The 21,168-nt window shown below is 46.2% G+C and overlaps 1 protein-coding gene across 5 annotated transcripts in view; it reads right to left on the bottom strand.

Moving 5' to 3' along the window:
* Positions 1 to 3,139: 3,139 nt before the first annotated feature.
* LOC133345510 (Kv channel-interacting protein 2-like) overlaps positions 3,140 to 21,168 on the bottom strand; it is a 99,216-nt gene continuing 81,187 nt past the window's right edge. For 4 of the 5 annotated variants that reach the window (XM_061556302.1, XM_061556303.1, XM_061556299.1 and 1 more), the window contains exons 2-8: positions 14,375 to 14,499; positions 13,815 to 13,884; positions 13,331 to 13,401; positions 10,343 to 10,450; positions 8,900 to 9,004; positions 8,559 to 8,621; positions 3,140 to 7,617 (exon numbers count right to left, since the gene is read on the bottom strand). In XM_061556302.1, coding sequence (XP_061412286.1) covers positions 7,564 to 7,617; positions 8,559 to 8,621; positions 8,900 to 9,004; positions 10,343 to 10,450; positions 13,331 to 13,401; positions 13,815 to 13,884; positions 14,375 to 14,499 — 596 coding nt within the window. In that variant the 3' untranslated portion in view covers positions 3,140 to 7,563. The remainder of the gene's footprint in view (positions 7,618 to 8,558; positions 8,622 to 8,899; positions 9,005 to 10,342; positions 10,451 to 13,330; positions 13,402 to 13,814; positions 13,885 to 14,374; positions 14,500 to 21,168) is intronic. The other variant, XM_061556300.1, reaches the window with a different exon arrangement.

The following is a 21,168-nucleotide window of genomic DNA, read 5'->3' as shown; positions in this document are numbered from 1 at the left end:
CGAACCCTGCAATCCTCAAATCGCGTGAATACGTTTGAGCCACCACTAAGAACGTCGTAATTAGTGCACACAACTGCGTCTGCCTTCCTGCCCCCGCTACACAAGTCCACCACTGCACGAACACCACTTAGTGACGGGCTAAGCTGGTGCGGGGCCTCTAGCATATGTTATAAGGGGCCCTAAATAAAAAAAAATCATGAATATTAAACACATTTTTTACTTGAAAAGTAAAGTAATTGTATTTTTTCATTTGCTATACAGCCAGATAATACGACAAATCGCTAACCTTAAACATCCAGTCGTTTATAAAAGTTTAAGGCAGTATAGTGCTATAGTAAGAGAGCAAGTGCGGAATCACTGAACCGGAATTGAAAGCATTTAGCACGGGGCGCCCTTTAAAGTGCGGGGCGCGTAGCATATGTCGCTACTTTTGCTACTGGGAAAATCCGGCACTGACACCACTCCAAATCAGGACACAAACTCGACGTTCCGTTTATTGCCCCTCGACGAAGGAGGCATCATCATCACCACCACCACCATCACCACCACCATCGTCATCATCATCATCATCCTCTTTCTTCTCATCATTCTCATCGTCCACGTCGTCGCTGAGAAGGTGAACGAGCAGCGGCTTCAACATCCCCAGGGTGAGGCTCGGCGCGTCGAACAAAAACGGCTTCGCGTGGGCCGCGTCGCCGGCCTCTGCGGCGCCTCTGACGATCTCCAGGAGCGCCTCCTCGGCGCTCACTCTGCTCGGGCACAGCTCGAAGACTCTGCGGAGCTGCGAGTCCAGCAGCCGGGTGCGCCCCACCTCGGCCAGGAGCAATCGGAATGCCTCCCGTCTCAGCAGAGGGTTCCCCTTCGAGCGAACGGTCGCCTCGGTCACGGCCGTCTCGACCTCGCGCAGCCGGAGCAGCAGCTGCAGGGCTCTGAGCACCGCTCGGGGTCGCCAGCTCGACAGCAGCAGGTCCACGTGGGCCCTGGCGGCCCCGATGGCATCCTCTGCCCGGGGCAGGACCGAGGTCGCCCGCTTGTACAAAGGCGCGTCCGTGGCCGAGCACCCGGGAGCTCCGCCGGTCGTGCTTGCAGCTCTCTGGAGGTGGGCGAGGCGTACGAAGGGCGTCAGCTTGTCCGGCCACTCTCGGTAGAGGGCCCGGCAGGTGGCCTCGAACACCGGCAGGATCGTACCGCTGCCGCCGGCGGTGGCCGTGTCTGCTGGAGCGATGTGCGATGGGCACGGGTGCAGCATCGCACGCCAGAGCTGCGCTTCGGCGAGAGTGTGCAGTGTGCCGTTCCAGTCCTGGTGGATCTCCAAAGTCTCCCAAACGGTGGCGAGAACCTCCTTTGGGTAGTTGTGGGCGAGGATGTTGAAATGGGCGATTGCGTCAGCGCTGGGGATGGTGGTGGTGCTGGTGCAACCAAAAAGGCGAATTACAGCCTCGCGTGTGTTGGGGGCATGATGAACGTCGTCGTCGTCTCCATGATGATGAACGTCATCATCATGTTCATCAACATGGTGAAGTTCATCATGATGATGAACGTCGTCATCATGATCATCATCATTATGAACTTCATCATGATGATGAACGTCATCATCATGTTCATCATCATTATGAACTTCATCATGATGATGAACGTCATCATCATGTTCATCATCATTATGAACTTCATCATGATGATGAACGTCATCATCATGTTCATCATCATTATGAACTTCATCATGATGATGAACGTCATCATCATGATCATCATCATTATGAACTTCATCATGATGATGAATGTCGTCATGATGATGAACGTCATCATCATCATGATGATGATGTTCATCATGATGATGGTGATGGACATCATGATTGTCGTCCTCGTCACGCATCTGAAATTGTATTTGCTCGGTTGGACGTTCTACACAGGGGAGTTAACGAGAGAAGAATAAAAAAAATATTATTAAAATATGCCAACGTAAATTGTGTTAGCCTCAATGTTAAAACCCTCACCTTGTGGAACTGCAGTAAAACACAGTAAAACATATACTGTACACGTTTCCATTGTTCAACCAGGCGTATTGCACGATTTTAATATATTGGATTAAACAACCCCACTACAATTAATAAACTTTGTCCGATTTACAAACTCGGCAAACGTGACTTTTAACACACGTAGGCTTTCGCCCACGTCAGCATATAAACAACAAAACACAACATCGCGGCACTGAACTGTATTAAAGTTGCACTTACCTGCGTTGTTCATTGCGCCCTGGATGCTGGTTGTTGGCTGTGATGCTTGATATGTCATCTTCAAGGTAAGCTGGCAATAATAATAATAGCCAGCTGACGGCTGTTGTGCAAATACAGGGCCTCACTTGAGATACCCTAAAGGCGTTTAAGCAGTCTTGTGTCCATCACTGCCCTTGGAAGACAAAACGGGGGAAAACCACCCCGTGGTTTCAAATGCGCTGCTGTTTTTAGTCGCGGTTGCTTCGTAAGTTTCCCCTTTTTGGATGACTCCCTCGGCTCAACAACTCATAAACACCAAACATTAGCTGTCATTGTACATCAGCTGTGTGCTTTTGTAATATTTTTCGTACAGTAATATGAAGAAACTCTGTGCGGGGGAACACCAGAACAATAGTTGTGAATGTGCTAAATGAAATACATGCACAAACAACAGACATTTCATGCGTTAACTGAATTTCTCCAACTCTGCCATTGAGAAAGATGCGTAGTCTCTCTCGTCTCGTTTAAATACAGTACAGACAGTCATAATTTTTATTTTTCAGCCGTTAAGTCAGTCCACTGCTATATGAAGGCTTGCCTGTACCATGCTGGTTCATAGGGGTTGTTTGACCATACTTTAATTCGCTGGTCAGTGCCTATTGGGACGTAGATTTCACTATCCGTGGCCAGGAATTGAACTCTGCTCGCGCTAGGTTCAGAGGCGTGTGTCGACTACTAGTACAACTTGCTCCAAACACCTAATGTTGAGTTGTCCTTCCCCGCACCTCCAATGGCACGGTTGGCTACGTACGGTGCGAAAGAAGTTCAACATCCATAACACGCTTGCTTGTCTTGATTCATTATTTGTACATTCATGGAACCCCTTTCATAACGATGCAATCAAAACAACACACGCCAAAAAAAAATCAAGTTGTTATGTTTATTTGTTTTCAAATATATCTATCATGATAACCATTTGAACAGTGCAAATTACAGCCAGTGTATGCATGTATTCAGACAATTCGTAAAACGACAGCAAAGTAGAACAGCACTTCTGCCTTACTCGCGTCACGTTCGTGTCTACTGCTATGTGAGTTTATAAAAAAAAATGAACATGTAGCCACCGGAGCGTGTTGCTGGCATACTTTTGGAAAGGAAAGACTCCGTTGATGTTTTGTTGTGCAGATATGCATGTGGGAATAAAGCAGCCAGAGCCACTCAAAGGCCCATATCACAATGTGACCAACCAGCAATTGTCTCACTCTTAAATTAATTAAACATTGCACATCACGTTGAGACTTGCAAATAATGGCACAGGAAGTTCCACTGATTATGAGAATTACTATCTTTACTATCTTTACTAAAACTACCACACAGGAGCTGTGAAGGTGAAATGCCAGTACATTATTGTTAGGGCACATTTTTGTCATTTTCAACCCTGTTCCTGTTATTTTGACGAATAGGCAACCCGTTGCTCTGCAATGGAAAGTAAGAGACGGCTATCATTGTCATCCTCTTTCCACGATCCTCCTGTACTCGGACACTGAAAATAATGTTTTTTTACGCTGTTAAATGTCAAGATAATATGTGTTGTGAGGTTTAAAAAAATAGTTTCTAGGATTGACAGAATATCCGGGTAAAACCATTACAAATGTAAAAGTTACAGTAATTTTAAAGGAACCGTGTCAGCATTTTGTATTCATGACTCCCACCTGTTCTGCGTTGCTATCTATTAAATATCTTCTATACTTTCGACATTCCAATGCATAATCAACGTTTTTGGGTTTAGATCGCGTTATTTATGAATGTGTCGTAACCCTCCACCACCCGACACGGCCAATCAGTAAAAAAGTGTCACGTTGACAAAAGACAATTAGTTCACTGCTCTAGCCCACCGGTGTGTTGAAGAGTGAATCCACAACATTTACAATTTGAGTACGACGTTTCGCTGGTAATTGCATCCAGCATCATCGGGCAATTCGCCAGAATGGTGAGGCTCTGCTGTGTCTCCCGTTCTTATATAGAGCAGCAGCAGGGTGACGTCATCATTAACTCATTGAATTGCATTCCAATGCAATTCAATGTGTATTTGTTAGACGGAAATCACGTGTAGCCAGTTACCCAGCTATCTTCCGTGGCAACGACCCATAGCCACTAACAATCGAATTATTGTTGAGGTGGAGAGGAGCCCAGCCAGCAGCCAGCCAGAAAGCTCGAGACGTAGATTATTATAAATTAGATTGCGATGCATTGGCTGTAAGACTCGGAATATTATAGATTTGAAGCTTTCGTGACTGCAAGGATTCATATTCTTAGGTTTTTTTCGGTAAAGTCACGTAGGTAAAACATTAAAATTAATAAAAGTAAAATAAAATAAAAATCATTATTTTGTACATTCCTGGAACCCCTTTCATAACGATGCAATCAAGCTTGATACAGCTGTCGTGGCTGTGACGGTTCCACTTGAAGACGGAAGCTTGCGTTGCCTCCGAAACGTCGTGATTTTTATTTTATTTTACTTTTATTAATTTTAATGTTTTACCTACGTGACTTCACCGAAAAAACCTAAGAATACTCGGAATATTGTGCGGTCTATCACGTGTGTTCATCTACAAATCAACATTTCACATCTTAAAGTTTAAAATACCATCTGAATCTATTTGAAAAGAAATAGAGCTGCACGACAGCCGTCGTAATTGCAGGTCTACGTTATATATTATTGGTGTAAGTCTAACGCCACTCGGCTTCATGTAAATGTGCTGAGTGAATGTGGACCTCTACGGCCTGTGACTGCTAACTTATCATTGCTCCACGAGCTGATTGCGCGGACTTAGTAATTGTACACCGAGTATTCTACGGTGTGCTCTTAATACTAACACGTTAAGCAATGTTGCAATTGCATGTGCCTTACGCTGTGCGTTAATACATGTACGACAACTTACAACACTTCGTGAATCTACTGTTGGATGAAGGTCACCCCCAACGCTGTGAATTGTTGGACCATATTTCACCGTGCTGGATGCTTGAGTTGAAGGAGAGACGTGGCAAAGAATCGTTTCAGATCTCATTTGCCACGAATATTCGCCGTGGCAAGGAATTAAACTCGCGGTTCGCTGTCACTACGATGGACCCGGTAGCATTACTTTCATTCGTGGCCATGGCTAACATCAGTGCCCGAGTGATAACTGAACAGGTCTTGGTTCTGATACCTTCACCAACCTATGCTTACCAGCGTGGTGAAGTATGGTTGAACAACTGCCATGACAGACACGGTGTGAGCAGCCCTTCATTAAACAGCGTATTGACAAAGCACTGTCAAATCTAGCTTCACTGCAATGCGTATGCATTGGGCAACAGGGTTTTTGGTGGTGACCTCAAGTAAGGTGATAATTTTCCAGCTGCATTTCTGGTTTGATTTCACAATTGTACATTTTTATTTTAAGAAAAAGCAATGTTTGCTGGACTTTACTTTACACTGCTCTAAGGATGGTGTTGATATGATGCTAACCCTACTTCATCCGTACCATTTGTCAGTTACCAGGGGTAAGCAAACCAAGATAAGCCATAACGTCGGCATTACCCTTCTTGAGACAAAAACAAACAGCCGAGTAAATATCAAAGCTTATTTAGGCCCCTCAAGTAATTTACGGGGTGATCCATTTTTAGTTACCCAACTGAGATAATTGATACATCTACGTTTCGAGAATTTATTTTTATTTTAAAGCCTCGAAACATCTCCCACCATTCTCAATAATGAACTTATGAAATATTTTAACAACTCTTCTCGGTAAGATACGGAGCCGTCGCTTTCACAGTATTCAATCAGCTGTTGAGAAGATGGGAGTTATAAATGAGTAGGGTGTCTAAAAATGGATCATCTACTTTTTGGATGTCGTAAATGTATTTTAAACTTGTAATGTTGTTCAGTGCTGTGTTTTGCTTAGTACGCGTTGTACCTGTCAATAACACAGTATATATTTAATTTAAGTACTTTCTTGCACATGTATATCGTGTCTCTTAGTTTTTGTTCTCTCTCAAAAAGTATAAATTTCAGTTTGTTACATGCCAATTATATCGATGTTCTAGCTTTGAATATTTGGTAACCTAATTCAAATTCCATACATACATGTTAGACATTCTGAGGGGATAAATAATCCCGTATATGGAGGCTAGAACATCCAGAACAAATCTAATCCAGTATAGTGTTTTTGGCACGTACAGAATGTATATTTGGTGATATTTTCTGTTTTAGAGGTGGTTAATAAGTTTAGACTTCTAATATAAAATAGAAATGGTGTTTTGGCAGACTACCCACAAGTCCAATAAAAGCTCACTTATTTACTCATTTTTTTCACCAACAGACTGCTTTTAGACAAATGCCACTCGTTTTAGAAATATCCAAACTCCACAAACACAGCCGCTTATTCTCCACAACCGACATAGACTCCAAAGAAAGAGCCCTCCACCCACCCACCCCACATCCACACCAACTCATCGTCAACCGCGACACGACGTCGCGGGCGCGAGACAGGCAGGGGGCAAGGTGGCTTTGCTCGCAGTCTCGTGAAGGTCTTAATTGTCACCGAGCGTCTTCGCTCAAAGCGTCTCGATCCAGATGATGGGGCTGTGCGTGTGCGCCCGGCTGGTTGGCTGGCGAAAGCTCGCGATGAAGAGACGTTTTTTGGCAGGAGCCCAGCTGCTGCCACAAAATATAATGTTTTGTTTTCATACTGACAGAGATAATGTCACGGTGTGGCATGGATAAGGCATAGCGACAGCTGGGGGTGGCGGGGGGTGTGGGGGCACGACTCGTAATGTCGGCAGACCGCGTGTCACGAGCATCCTCCGACTGACGCATAGACCCCGATCGCACTTGGGCAGGACCTACGTGACTTCCTTGCGAACATGTGAGCGAGTTTGATAAATCGTGCAAGCGGGTACCAGTGCTAAAAATGGCAGTGTTACGTACGCGTGAACGTCACGATACAAACCGCCCGCTAATTCGAAATTTCAACCAGCGCACTTCCCTTTCTTTGCGTTTACGGCCGACCAACGACCAGACGGTTTGGTCCCAGATGACCAACACCTCCGCCAAAAGCGGCGTCTCAAGGAAAGGCCCGATCCGCGCGCTTGCAGGAAAATGCCCCCCCCCCCCTCCTTTCCCTCGCCACCAAATTCTTCCGTCCGTTAGCAAAACACGGCATGCATGCACGTGTCGCGCACCCGCCTGCCTTTTTTTTGCAAAGCGTAAGAAACCTGTTCAGGTTTTAAATAAAAAAACGTGTGAATGTGCCGCCGCCGCCGTGAGGCTGCACGGGGGAGCCACGGCGTTCACTTCTCCGGCGACGCCTCATGATATCTGCAGGTTCTGGAAGACGGCCATTGAGCGCATGATGTTTTCATCCTGAACACAAGAGTGCAGGGGAGAGCAGAGGTCACAAAGTTGAATGAATTCGGGGGGGGGGGGGGGTCACATTTTGGGCTACCGCTTGATGCTTTTACTTGGGCCTCAGAACTCTCGCGGGAAGTTAAAGTTCCAATCTAAGCCATCTGCAACCAGCAAACACGGTGTGTATTAAAGGGCACCGTTTTTTTTAATAATTGGTGTTGACTGTTTTAAAAAAATATTTTTAGTTTTTTCGACACGTTTATTCCAATTGATGTAAAGTTGAAATATGAGAAAAAGTATCCGTATGGTGATCATTTCGAGCAGTACACGACCACATTTCTTCTATAATGCCCTGTGGAAAGACGACTTCGTCGAACTAATTCTGAAATTGCTTCACGTCAAAGTATGTATTTTATCCACTAGGGGCCACACTATCCCCACGTCCTGTCACATGGCAGTCAAAACACCCAAAGTGAAGACCCAAATTGGGGATGTAATGTGTGGTCTCTGCGGCCGGGCTAATGCTTCACTCGAGATCCTCGTTACTCATAGTCAGCTGATCCCGTGATTGAAACGCGCAATGCCAGCTTCGTGCTCTAACTCCTAAGCCACGTGCCCACCTCTGACTGTTGTTGCCCTGTTCCAATGAGTGGTATTACATGAGTTTTGCTCCACCCTCTGAGAGCGGCCAAACGTTTTGCGAGTGTGATGCAATATTACAAATGTGCAGGCGTGCACTCATTACATTATAAGTAAATAATACATGAACTCCAGCCTTTCTTAAATCCACAAATAGACCAATGGATGAAGGCCACCACATACCATGTGGGTCAATGTTTTTTTTAGCTACCATACTTCACCACGCTGGTGAAGATGGGGGAGGGCATGATTGTTTTTGTTCTAAAATGTCAATGATATACACCGGTATATAATGTCTTTTTGGATTTGTGCCTCACATTTTTGCAGGCCTGCATGAATTCTTCTATTGACACAACCCCATCCTTGTTTTGATCCATCTTCTGTTAAGGAAAGAAAAGTTCGTTTCACATATACCACATTAGTTTTCAAGGCAAACAACGAATATCGTTAACATTTCCCATCAAAACAATCGTCAGTTTCGTACCAGAAATGAAACATTCTGCGAAGAGCTGCCGTTGCGTTTCCGCGAAACCAACAACGGCTTTGGTTTTTGTTTTCGGGCCAGACTTTTAATGAAGGAGTAGAGATAGAGAGAGAGGAGTTCGGAACAGACGGCGGCAGAGAGTGAGAGAGGAGACGGCGCGGACGGCGTCGTTACCTGGAAGAATTTGTCAACGTGCTCCTCGGGGGCGCTCATTGGCACCGTAGAGTACGTGCCCCGGCCCATCATGTCGTAGATGGATTTTATGATGCCGTTCATTTCCTGCAGAAAAAGGACAAGTGTGCTGATTGTACATCGCGCGGCAGGACAAGCTCACACTTTACACTATTAATGCGCGGCTTCGATATTGCACGTGCAAGGTAACACGTTTGACGCGTCTCGGCGGCGCTGCGTCTGATTGCGTGGGAGGCATACAAAACAGCTGGCCTAATTACACCCATGTAGAGTAGATAATGCAACTGTCATCGTGACCTGCAAAGTTGCAAACGGTACTTTTTTTTGCTTCTTTTACAGACCATGAATATTTGGAGTTTGCGTGTTCTCTCTCTCTCTCCCCCTGATCACACGGATTTTTTTCCGGGTCCTCAAAATTTCCCCTCCACATTTATAAATATGCGTTTGTAATATTTGGCTGCCATCAATTTTCACGTGTTGAAAAGCAACTTCGTTGAGCTATCATTTGTGGCCAGGTCGCTTGTGAAAAAAGAGCTATGTAGCTCAGTGGGCCCTACCTGGTAAAATAAAAAACTAGTTTTAGTTTAGTATTCTCTAACGTGGCGAGGTGATGTCAATACAGCGTTGGATTATTGAATCTCTGCGTTGAAATTGTTTTATTGTTACCCCCTCGTGTTATCCAGGTATGCCGTTTCCTCCCATACACCAAAAACTCGTTCCTGGAATTGGCCAAATATCCAAATGCCGGATCCTCTTTAAAAAGGGTTGAGGCTTTGTGAGGCTTTGCTGCGTAAAAACGGGCATGATTGTATAATTTAATCATGGTGCGATTCAAATATATATATATGTATGATGTAACTTCGCATTCACTGCGCGTCCCAAAAAATAGATTTCATATTATTATTTTTCAGTCAATCTGCATCGTTGGGCCACCGTTGGCATGTAGTTGGACAAAATTTGTCCCAAGGTTCCATGTTTACGGAGTTGTTCAGAACACAATAAAATAGGACGTAATCAAAAAATATGATTGCCGTATGACAACCAAAAATGTAAGCCAGAAACTATGCCTACCTTATCTCAATGCAAGCGCTGTGACATCAACATATTTTAAACCTTAGATTTTAAACCGTATACATTCTTGGACTACACCACTGCTGTTTCTCTGCACAAGTCGTATGGCATGCAGTGGCACACGTAGACAACCGCCGCCCATCAAGACCGCTGACATGTGGCACCAAAGCAATTCGCCGGCTTTACAGCCAAGCACCGCTGAATGGCTCCACATCGTAGACATCAACGTTCAACGTCTGTTGCTCTTACAAATGTCAGCTGCTCATCTCTGCCACACGTAGCGTGGAGGAAGAAGAATGGAGGGCATGCGGTTTGCACTGCAGAGATCGTTTCGTGCGTGAGCACGAACATCACCTCCTTGGTGATGTAGCCGTCCTTGTTGATGTCGTACAGGTTAAACGCCCAGGTGAGCTTGTCGTTCAGTGTGCCACGCAGCAGTATCGACAGCCCGGTCACAAAGTCCTGCAATCGTCGGGGCACCAAAGATACAAAGATCCCCCCGCATAGCCTTGAACAGACTGTTGGGCCAAGTTATGTTAGCAAGTAGCACCTATGAAGGCCAGCACGGCACACTAGGTAGGTGGGTGGCCAGCACCACGCCCAGCTGCCTTTTTCTCCCTCGTGGTGATGTTTACACACCTCACCGGGTACTCATTTGAGGCTCAGTCGACCTAGGGCAGGCCCAGGACCGGTTCAGATAATTGTCATTGGTGTTGACCGTGAGCCGGAATCGACATTGGATCGCCGGGTTCGTAGCGCAGCACACGAACCTCTGCACTGGGCCTGGAGATTCCTCGTTCTCATCGCCAAATTGATTCCATTTGAGATCAATAACCAGGTCCTCGGATTGCCACCCATCCGGCTTTTCCCAGGACAACATTATATTTGGGACAGTTGCTCTTGGAAATCATGAACATTTTCCTGAGATTATTAAAAGTCCCTGTTTTTTTGTCAGCTTAATAATACACCACTTATTACATTTAGGTCTCTCCTCATTCGGTATTGCGAGATATTATTTTTTATAAAAAAAACTATCCTAGGATTTCCTAAGTTAGTTTTTGCACGTTTTGTACGTTCAAGGTGGCAACACTACCGGGTGGCCTAGTCTTTGCTTTTCAAACCAAGCCACAGATTAAAGGTGATGATACACCAGGGTAATATTATGGAAATCGTAGCCAGCGATTGCTACCGGCAATAATTATTTCCGCGGGCAATAACGGCTGGAGAAACTCTCTATTATAGAAAAAACATAGTTGCCAAAATGTGGACAAATCTGATTGCTGCTCCCCCTCGTGGGAGACTTGAATCGCGAGCGAGGTCACATTACTGCCCAAGGTTGTCATGTTCTGGAGACCGTTGGGCATTTTCAACAAACTAATTTTCATTATTGGCTAGACAGACCTCCATCACTCTATGGTATTGCTGTCCCAAGTTTGCAAATTATCTCAAAGTAGTACATCGCCAGTGATCATTGCTGGAACAAAATTTCCATCAGATTTCGCCGAGTGTGTCATAACCTTCGGAGCCGAGCTGACCACGGAACCAGCCGCGATTTCACGGGGTCAAGGGTCAACGTGGTAGCGGGATACGCACCCCGAGATGAGGTTAACTTCTCGCCTGCATTGTTGTTTTAAAACACAAAGTGAAAATTACTCAAAAATACAAGAGTTTAGCTTCAAATTGTCTAACTTAACACGTGCCTATGTTAAACGTGATCAACATATAATGTTGAATATCGCTTCCTACCAAGCAATCAATCCTTACTTTACGTGCCAATATCGCTCAATATTAAAGTAGGCATCAGTGTCCATCACAACCTCTGCCCCCCACCCTCACCTCTGGCCATTGAGGGAAGGGCCAGATGGGACGAAGGCTTACAATGAGAGGGGCCAAGGTCATTGAGGGTGAGGCCTTCCTTCGCTACGAGTCCTGGTGCTGACTCTGCTCCATTTACTGGGCCAGCTGGGCCCTCTTCCCAGTGGCCATGGAAAGGACGCATCAGCTCCACGCGGTCGTTTAAAATCATCCCGACTTATTGCGAGCGCGGGGAATTTTGCCGAGACTTGATTGCGTGCCCCACACAGCAATTACACTCTTCGTCTAATGAACTCGGTAGATAACTAATTTTGTTCGTCTTATCTCCCCGTTAAAATGCGCCACGCAGAAATTCTCATTTGGTGCGGTCACATCTTGATAACGCCCGCAGTGGGACACTGATGTAGTATGTGGAAAGCGCACAATGCGTTTTGCCTGATTATAGTGTTTATAGGCAGTGGCATATAATTGTAAAAAAAAAAAAATCTATACGTAACACATAATAGTATATATTTCAATATCAGCTTCGCACATAGCGTTTATGTAATTTCCACGCAGAGAGGGTCTCCCCTGAATAGTGTTTGACCTCTGCTATTGCACGATACCCCACTAAAGACGACGAATCAACATCTCACAATCCTGCAACGCGTGCACATGCCGCTCTCGCGTCAATCTGCCGGTGGATGAGGGCATCCCCCCCACACCACGTGGGTGGTGGGGTTCATTTGAGAGTGCTTCATCACACGCTGGTGAGTGGATGTTCGGGCAGGGGGGGGGGGGGGCAGCAGTGACTGTGGGACACCGCAGGGGCCCGACAAATGGGCTTCTGCTGCACTGCCCTCTGCTGACAACCCTCTGTGAAAAAAATTAAAATAAAATAATAATAAATGAAAATAAATCAATTAAATCATGACGTTTCGGAGGCAACACAAGTCTGTTCGATACAGTAAATTTAGCTGTGATGGTCCCACCTGAAGACGGAGACTTGTGTTGCCTCCGAAACGTCGTGATTTAATTGATTTATATTTTCATTTATTATTATTGGTATTATTTTATTTCTATTATTATTATTTTTACCTACGTGACTACCGAAAAAACCTAAGAGTATGAATCCTTGCAGTCATGAAAGCTTCCAACCTAGAATTAAACCGCCTGTGATCCTCTAATTCGGATGTAAAATATAATGATCGACTTTGCATTGTAAGGGAAAAAAACCCCCCACGTGGCTACCGTTAATCATGACAGGACGGTAGAGCTTATGAAAAAAAAAAACACTCTAACGTCAACCAATATTTCAGCTCGCTTTAAAAACACAAGAAACGAGGTGGGGGGCGGGGGGGGAGGGGTGAGATGCCACGAACGCATCGGAGTGAGAGACATCCGCTGCTTGCCCGAGCGGCGACCGTAATAACGTTGACGCACGGACGGGCCCTCCGTCACCATAATCGCCTCCCCCCCCCCCAGCCTCCTCCTCCCCACCAACCACGCGCCCGTTCGCACGGTCAACGGCGCCAGCCGCCGGAGCACCTCGAAGTTGAGCGATCCGCTGTGATCCTTGTCGAAGGCATTGAAGAGATAGTGCGCGTAGGTGCTGGCGTCTGGCAGACGACACGCGGGGAGGGCACGCAGGCAGAGAGAGATAGAGAGAGGAAGAGTCGTACGCTCCCGTGGCTCGCGACGTTGCGTGGATTGGCGACGGGTTAAGTGACGGTTATGAATCATTTGAGTGCTGCTGAGCATGTGTACACTCGCTCTTGCCTAGTGGGGAGCGGTGGCGCAGCGGTTAGCGTGCTTTTCTACGAACCAGGCGAGCCGAGTTTGATTTCTGGCCACCAACAGCAGTGATGGTTGTTTGAACTGGTCCTGGGCCACCCCTAGATTTACTCAGGCTCAAATGAATACCTGGCGGCCCGGGACTTAGTGCTGGTCACCCACCACACCTTGTATGTATGTTGAACTTCAAGGCTATACGGGGGATCTTTGTCTTGTTTGTGTGTGCAGCCGTTCTTACCTCCTTGCGGGAAGAACTGTGCGTAGATTTGTTTGAACATCTCCTCGTCCACGAGGCCCGTGGGGCATTCCTGCGGGAGGCAAGAGCATTGGGGGACAGTTTTAATGTCAGCTTGAAATATCTGTACGTTGAACTTCGGAGACAACCGTGCTAATCGGAGGTGCATATACATATGACTCGTAAAAATGTGTCGTTATAAAACATTTTTATTCTTGTTTGAAAATGTTTGGTCGATAACGTCGGCCAACTGTATTTTCGACGAAGTCAATATCACAAATCATTAGGCATATAACATTACTAAACTGACTTGGCTATTTGAAATGTATCCAAAATTAAATGGAAATTATACTTTGAGGTTCATGCACAGATTGAGAAAGAACGAACAGGGGACAACAAAAGAGGCAAACAATACAAACGAAACAACAACGACAACAAAAGATCGAATCACATCGCGACCTCGAATTGTGACAATGTATCATCGTGAAGAGGGGGGTGGGGGAGCGGAAATAAAATCTTCACCACATCACGAAACAAGCGGTGTGTGCGTGGGAGAGCCGTACGTTCTTGAAGCCGCGGTAGAGGATCTGCAGCTCCTTGCGGTTGAACTTGGTCTGCTCCTGCAAGATATCGAGCCCCTCCGGACGGTGGCACACGGGGGACAGCTCCAGGTCGTCCTCCGTGCTCTCTGTGGAACGTGAGAGCGCACAGGATGGCTTCAAGGGGAGCTGAGCGGGATGTCCCTCTGATTGCTTTTTGTATTCATCCGATCAGTAGCGTAACTTGCGTGGGAGCAGGCAGGGGGTGCCTTGCCCCCCCCCCACCTCCTCTCCGTGGTGGCCAAAGCAATGAGTTGGGGCCCCCTTGACAACCACCATGAGAGCTGTCGTGGCTGCATTTTGCGCATACGGAGCGGCCCTCTAGCGTTAAATGTTCGAGACTGTGAGCGTAATGATGTGACTAGGCGAGAGGAGCCGCGAAATATAATCGCCTGGGTGCGACTGTGCGAGACAAATCAAATCTTGGGGCCCCACCGATCCGATTGCCACAGTTACGCCACTGCATCCGATCCGCTGGCAGCGAGTGCCTTGCCTACCCAGAGGCTTCCAGTGGTGTGGCGTAGCATGAGTTGCATAGGAGAAAGGATTCATATGGGAAGGTCTCGCTGTCCAATCGACCCCCCTCTTAATAGTTAGGCAACTGGGCCACCCAGCCCGTGGGCCCCGGTGTACAGCAGTTGCAATGCTTGGACGCTAAACAGCTGCACCACTGGAGGCTTCAGAACATGAGGCGGTAATTTGTGGTATGGAAGTGTTTCCAAATCGCACGCGGCTGCATGCCAATTTGCATTGAGCGGCTTGGAAAATGGTGTTATTTGTTTACTTCATACGTTGTGTGGTGTTCGGTGGTCTTAAAAGAGGATGAGCAGGCAAGGAGTGCTCGCTTTTGAATTCAAGTGGAATCCAAAAAAAAACCATGGGGCACGTGCCGATCACACTCCAGCTTGTTTGATCGCAGAGCGGGAGTGTGCAATGTCTGGAAGCATGCACCGTTAGTTTCGTCTTATTTTAATGGATAAGCAAAGACTGTGCCCCAAAGACTTTAGCCGAACGGTTCATGTAGCTAGCCTCTGCCTGCCGCTGTCTGGGTGGGGTGAATGGTGTCAACCGAGACGTCTGACCACTTAGCCAAGGCTATGCCCGCGCATGCAGAGTCGGAAGAAGCCACTTTGTGTCACTTTGCCGTGTGCGTGCGTGCGTGCGGTGTGGCGAATGGGCAGGGCGTGCAAGAGGAACAACGACATGCACGTGACCGTCGTGTTAAAAATAAAATAAAAACCTGTTGTTGTTGTTGTTGTTTGACATTCGAGTGATGCGAGGTGCGACAGCGAGTGACGGGAGACAGTACAGACGGTGCACAGCAAGGACACAGAGTGTGGCACAAAACGACAGCTCCCAACTGCCCCTTCGCCAGGCGGGGGTCACTCGTCGATGACCTTTTACATTTTGACAATGCAGCTGCAGGACCCATAGGGTACGTGCTGGGGTTGTTTGTTGTTTGTTTGTTTGTTTTATTTTAAAAACAAACGTTACTCGGCAAAACTTTACCGGATGCCTCTTGCCGCTAGTTTTTCGTTCAGATTACATTCATGCCCGTTTCATATGTCCTGAATAATAATAATTACGTGCGTCAATGACCATGTAACAATTAATCATATAGTTGATAATTACCCCCTAAATAATAATGGTTTTATTATAAGTAATTACGTAATTTTTTATTCGGATAGGTATTCTGGAAGGCCCAAAAGGTAAATGGACCGTAGAACAGCCTAATTTAAGAGGTGAAACTCACTGCCTAAAAATAATCATTTCCAAATAAAACAATACAGGTTTTACATACTGCATACGTAAAACAAGAACTATATTGTGCAGGCTAATAGAAAACACTGCCTAACTAGAAAGTGAACATCTTTACCCTGCAGAGGTTTGCAAACTCTCAGTGACGCCGAGTTTATTGGCCTGGCACGCTGCTCTGCCCCCATCGTCCTTGATCCGTGACTCATGATCAAATTTTACAGCTCCCTATTCAACACTCCTCAACCCATCCCCCCACCTCTGCCAACCGCTCACTACCCCGAGCGCTTATAATTTACGTAACTCCCGAATAATAATAATAAAAGAGACAAAGTGCAGTAACTAAAGAAATAAATGAACACAAACAAAGTAGTAGCGAAGTAAACAATACAACGAGGAGATGCAGACGCTAGACGCGGGGACGCATGACACGTTTTTTTTGTTTTAAACCGGAATCCAAACTTGCTTTGACCATTCGACGAATTATTGGAGCGGGCGCAAGCAATACATTTCAGCAACCGCTGCTTAATGGTGCAGTGCCTGCCGTCAGAGCGCGTGCCCTTCCCTATGGACACAGGCAGCAAGAGAGAGAGAGAGGGGTGGGGGGGGGGAAGGCAGAGGGCATGGGGGACGTGGGGCACACAGTGGCATGGAAGAGCCACGCACAAATCCCATGACAACTCACAGCGGAAGTTCAACTGGCATGCGACAAAATATTTGTTGAGTGAACAAAGATTTAAATTGTCGTGTTAATATATATTTTTTACATGGGGCAAACACTTGCCGCTCGTCACACGTAAAGAGACTTCGTGTGATAATAACATTTTTTAATTGAAAAAAAATTATGGCAAGCTACGCACAAAGCCACGGGCCAACTGGTATATGCACACGAAGCTCTTGCCAACAAGAAATATTCAATTCGCGATTTCGTTTAAAATGATATACACCGTATGTTGTGCATGGAAACAAAGAATAATTGAAAATTGTCTTAACAAAGATGTCTTAAGCCAATTAAATGTACAGTTGTAGTTTGGTTGTTCAACATCTTTACAATGAAGTTGTATCAATATTTTTCTTGTTGCATGAACCGTTACTAGCGCACACATTTAGTTCCAATATAAAGCAATGTGATGCACTATTTTTAAATCTTACAATACGCCGACGTTTGCCACTCCTCATAGATAAAGTATAAACAAAATCCTCCGTATAAAATACGATGAAAGCGTACTACCGTCCATTCGATGGACACCATAAAGCCACCGCATACGCCTGTTACAAACGTAAACATTTCATGGCTATTGAAGTGGCCGTTAAAAGGTGTTGACCTCTAAAACCACGTTGCATTGCGGTGGGGGGGAGGGGGGAACGTCCTGTCAATATCCGTGCGCTGTGGCAATCAGCTGCTGCTCATTCTGCTGAGCACAGCATTCTCCATGTGATCAAAATCTCGCGACAGAGGCTGGGAAAGCTTTGTGCCGTTATCACACGGAGGACGCGGGCGGGGGCACCTCTCTGCTCACCCCCCCCCCCCCCCGATTTACATGCAGCACTTGGAGATGTGTCGGAAAACCCGCATCTTTATTTATTTTTCTACGTGGGTTTTGTGTTGTTAAAGGCCAACGCAATTAAACATAACTTTGATCGCTTAATTTGCTTACACGCCCGCGAGTAATCACGGCAAAACAATGAGAGATCTTATTTTGAGCTGAGGTCACATCAACGGGATTTTGTATTTGTTTGTCTTAAAACATTGACCCCAAGAGAGGCTACCGCACACGTTGCTACCGGATGCAAACACCGTTCTCGTGCGTTTATTCAGCAGCACTTTGTTGCTGCTGCTGAATAACTTTGCTGCTGCTGAATAACCACAGACAAAGACCCCCCCCCCCCCGTTTAGCCTTTAACAGACTATAGAGGCAAGTGCTGTTAGCGGGCATCGATAAAGGCCGAAACGGAGCACAAGGCCAGCGCCACGCCCGACCGCTTTTGTCTCCCCAGTAGAGATGCTTACACACCACACCAGGTACTAATTTGAGGCTGAGTCGACCGAGGGGAGGCCTAAGACTTTAACATTCATCGCCAGCCAGCCAAAATGAGCCAGTGTTGCGGGGACGCGGGGACCTTCGGCACCAAGCTATTGTTAAGCCTCTTCCCATGCCTCATGGTGTCATAGCTCCCATGTGAAAGCCCTAACGCAGAATATCCCTGGGTTTGTTCTTCCACGAAGCTGATGGCCCACCATGAATTGCATCCACCGCACAAACCGCGGCAGCAGATGCGCATAACCTGATGCGCAAGTGCAAAATTAAAAGCTTCTCGGTAGTGTGGCTACTGTGGTCATCCAGAACAGACCGTACCACGCACAACGATGCAAAGCCCGATTCACAAATACGACAGAGACATCACGGTGATGAATTACTCCTGATGCGGTTATCTGTGCTTGACCACCTGAATGTGAAGTTGTTGCTTTGCATTTACTACATCAGCGGCCATACGAAAGAATAGGAAGAAGCTCCCAGTAAATCCTGAACCGCGAGGGTTTTCGGATTGACCGCCTACGGACAACTACATCAGTGGCTATCAGTTCCAATTTTGGGGACAACAATTAAAACACAAAGCCCCAGGGCGAGGCGTGCACTGCCTGAATTATACAAGACACCTCCTCCCGTCACGCGCAACAGCCAGTGGCTTGCCTGCCCTCTGGAATCCCTCGGAGGAGGCGTGGGGGTTAATGAGACTGTCGGTACCTCTGTGAATTACCGTTTGCAAAAAGAGCAATGATAAAAATAGACGATACCCCCCCCCCCCACCAACAAACACCCCCCCCCAAAAAAATAAACACAAAGGAAGGCTAACTGCTGCCACATTGACTAAAAGAAACGATCAATAAATAATATGGTTCACCCATGTACTGGAACAAATGGCGAAGATTGAAAACGAGGAGCAAGGTTGCCGAGATATGTTGGTGTCGGTATAGATCGTGGTCCAGCGTGAATATGCTTTGCTTCGTACGATTTTAACTTCTGGCATTCGTTGGAATTGGGCACAGCGTCAGTGTAATAGTCTGTGATCATTCGTACGTTAGATTTTTTTGTGGAATAGTTTGGCGCAAGAGCTTCCAGCGCTTTACACCATGGGGCTTGGTGACAGATTTTATGTTTTCCAATTACCAGTTTTTAAATCCGCATTTGAATAGTTACCTAATACTAGCTATTGGGCAACAGAGAAACAACTTAAAGAACAAATAAGCATTGCCGAATAAACGTATTCAAATTAAAAGTGAAGGTAGAAAAATGTCGCTGTCGCGTTGCATTGTGGGATGTTTAGTTTTTAGATTTTGTGTGTGTGTGATGGCAAATGGCAATCCACTTGGCAAGGCGTCGTGTCGTCATCACTGAGTCTCCGGCAGGCCGCGCGCGCGGAGGTTGCAACACGGCAGTGCCTCCGTGCGCGCAAATTAAAAGTGATGACATTTCCCTCCGCCGTGGCCCTTAATTAACCGAGGGCTTAATATAATTATAATTGCGATAAAGCAACGGCTGCATAAGTGCCCACGTTGTTGGTACTTTGAAGGAAAGCGCCCAAATGTTGAGCAATTAACCCCTAATTGTTCGGCAAATTGATGGTGAAAGATCAGGAAAGCGTGTTCATTTTGTACCGAATTAATTTCCCCCTTCACTTTAGAATTTTTTTCCAGATATCTGAGCGCCAACTCGTATACAACTCAGCGGGCGATTTCTTGATCAGCGTTATTCATTTTTGAGCCCCAATTCAAAGTCACAGTGATTTCTCCCGCTCAAGCGAACATTCAGGCGTTGCTCGTTTCCAGTTTACAGCCCTGAGCCAGTGTGGAAGTTCCACATTCCTATAGCGGGCGAGTTTATTGGGAGGACAACCACAGTATTTATTTTATACACCGCGAGGGATGATGGGCCGAGTCAACCCAGAATCAGGGTGCGAACTCGCAAGATTCCGATTGTGAGCCATTCGCTCGACCGCTTCACAACGCGTAATTGGGTAATTTAAAGTTTAACAACTTTAATTAATGTTAAGGGTAAGTAAATGTACGTACATTTAGTAGTTTTTGTGAGCGCGAAAGTTGCCCTCTAAAGGACGTTAAACCTTAGAGCCTTTGCCTGGAACCGAGTCGGGCTGAATTCATTCTAAACGAAACCTTCCGTTCCATTCCCTGCCATCCCACGTGGCTGCATTCTCCGGGTTACAAGACGCAACTTTTCCCACCTGTATTTTTTAAACGCAACAGTCAAGGATGCGTCTAATGATCCGGTGTGTGTATGTGTGTAGGTGTAAACAGATTTGTATAACTTTCTTGCCACTTTGCACAAGTATTGCACGTGCCTTACTCTCCAGAAAATACGGTAATAAAATAACAATACTCTATAACAGCCGTAGTCAATCCACTGCTAGATGAAGGCCTCCCCATGTTATTGCGGTCATTGTTTTTATTGTTATAATCAAGCACATTCGTCAGTGCGTGACGAATTTTTTGTACATCGACATCTATATTTAGCCTATTCGCACTTTGTTGAGTGAGGTGAACGGTTCATACTTTGAGTTAACATTCCGATCTGTTCCATCGCATTGCTTATTCATATCCATAAACGGGCATTAAACATGCACACACACACGCGCGCACATACGCTGCACTACCTGGTTAAAAAATAAGTATTTGAAATGATCGTAAACATCCCTTGATGTGGGTGTGAGCATCCTTGATTTTAATGCACACCGCACGATAATGTTATGCACTCTGGAATAACGAGATTCATCGACTCGGTCACACGGGGAAGCAATTTAAGAAAGAAAGGAATTTATGCAGAGGCTGTCCAGCAGGTCACGTCCACGTGCCGTTTCTGCCATCAACCGCATCGACGGTGAATACTCCCACCCCCCGTGACATTAAATTCTGAATTCGAGGGCCTTTAAACAGTGGCAGTTTGTTCGGCCTCGGGTGTTGTTAGGACCCTGGTTAGGGCATTGCA

This window comes from Lethenteron reissneri, chromosome 22 (assembly GCF_015708825.2).
Source record: "Lethenteron reissneri isolate LAM-NWPU_2019-01 chromosome 22, ASM1570882v1, whole genome shotgun sequence".
In the NCBI taxonomy this organism is placed as follows: Eukaryota; Metazoa; Chordata; class Hyperoartia; order Petromyzontiformes; family Petromyzontidae; genus Lethenteron; species Lethenteron reissneri.
This window is presented reverse-complemented; position numbering and strand designations above follow the sequence as displayed.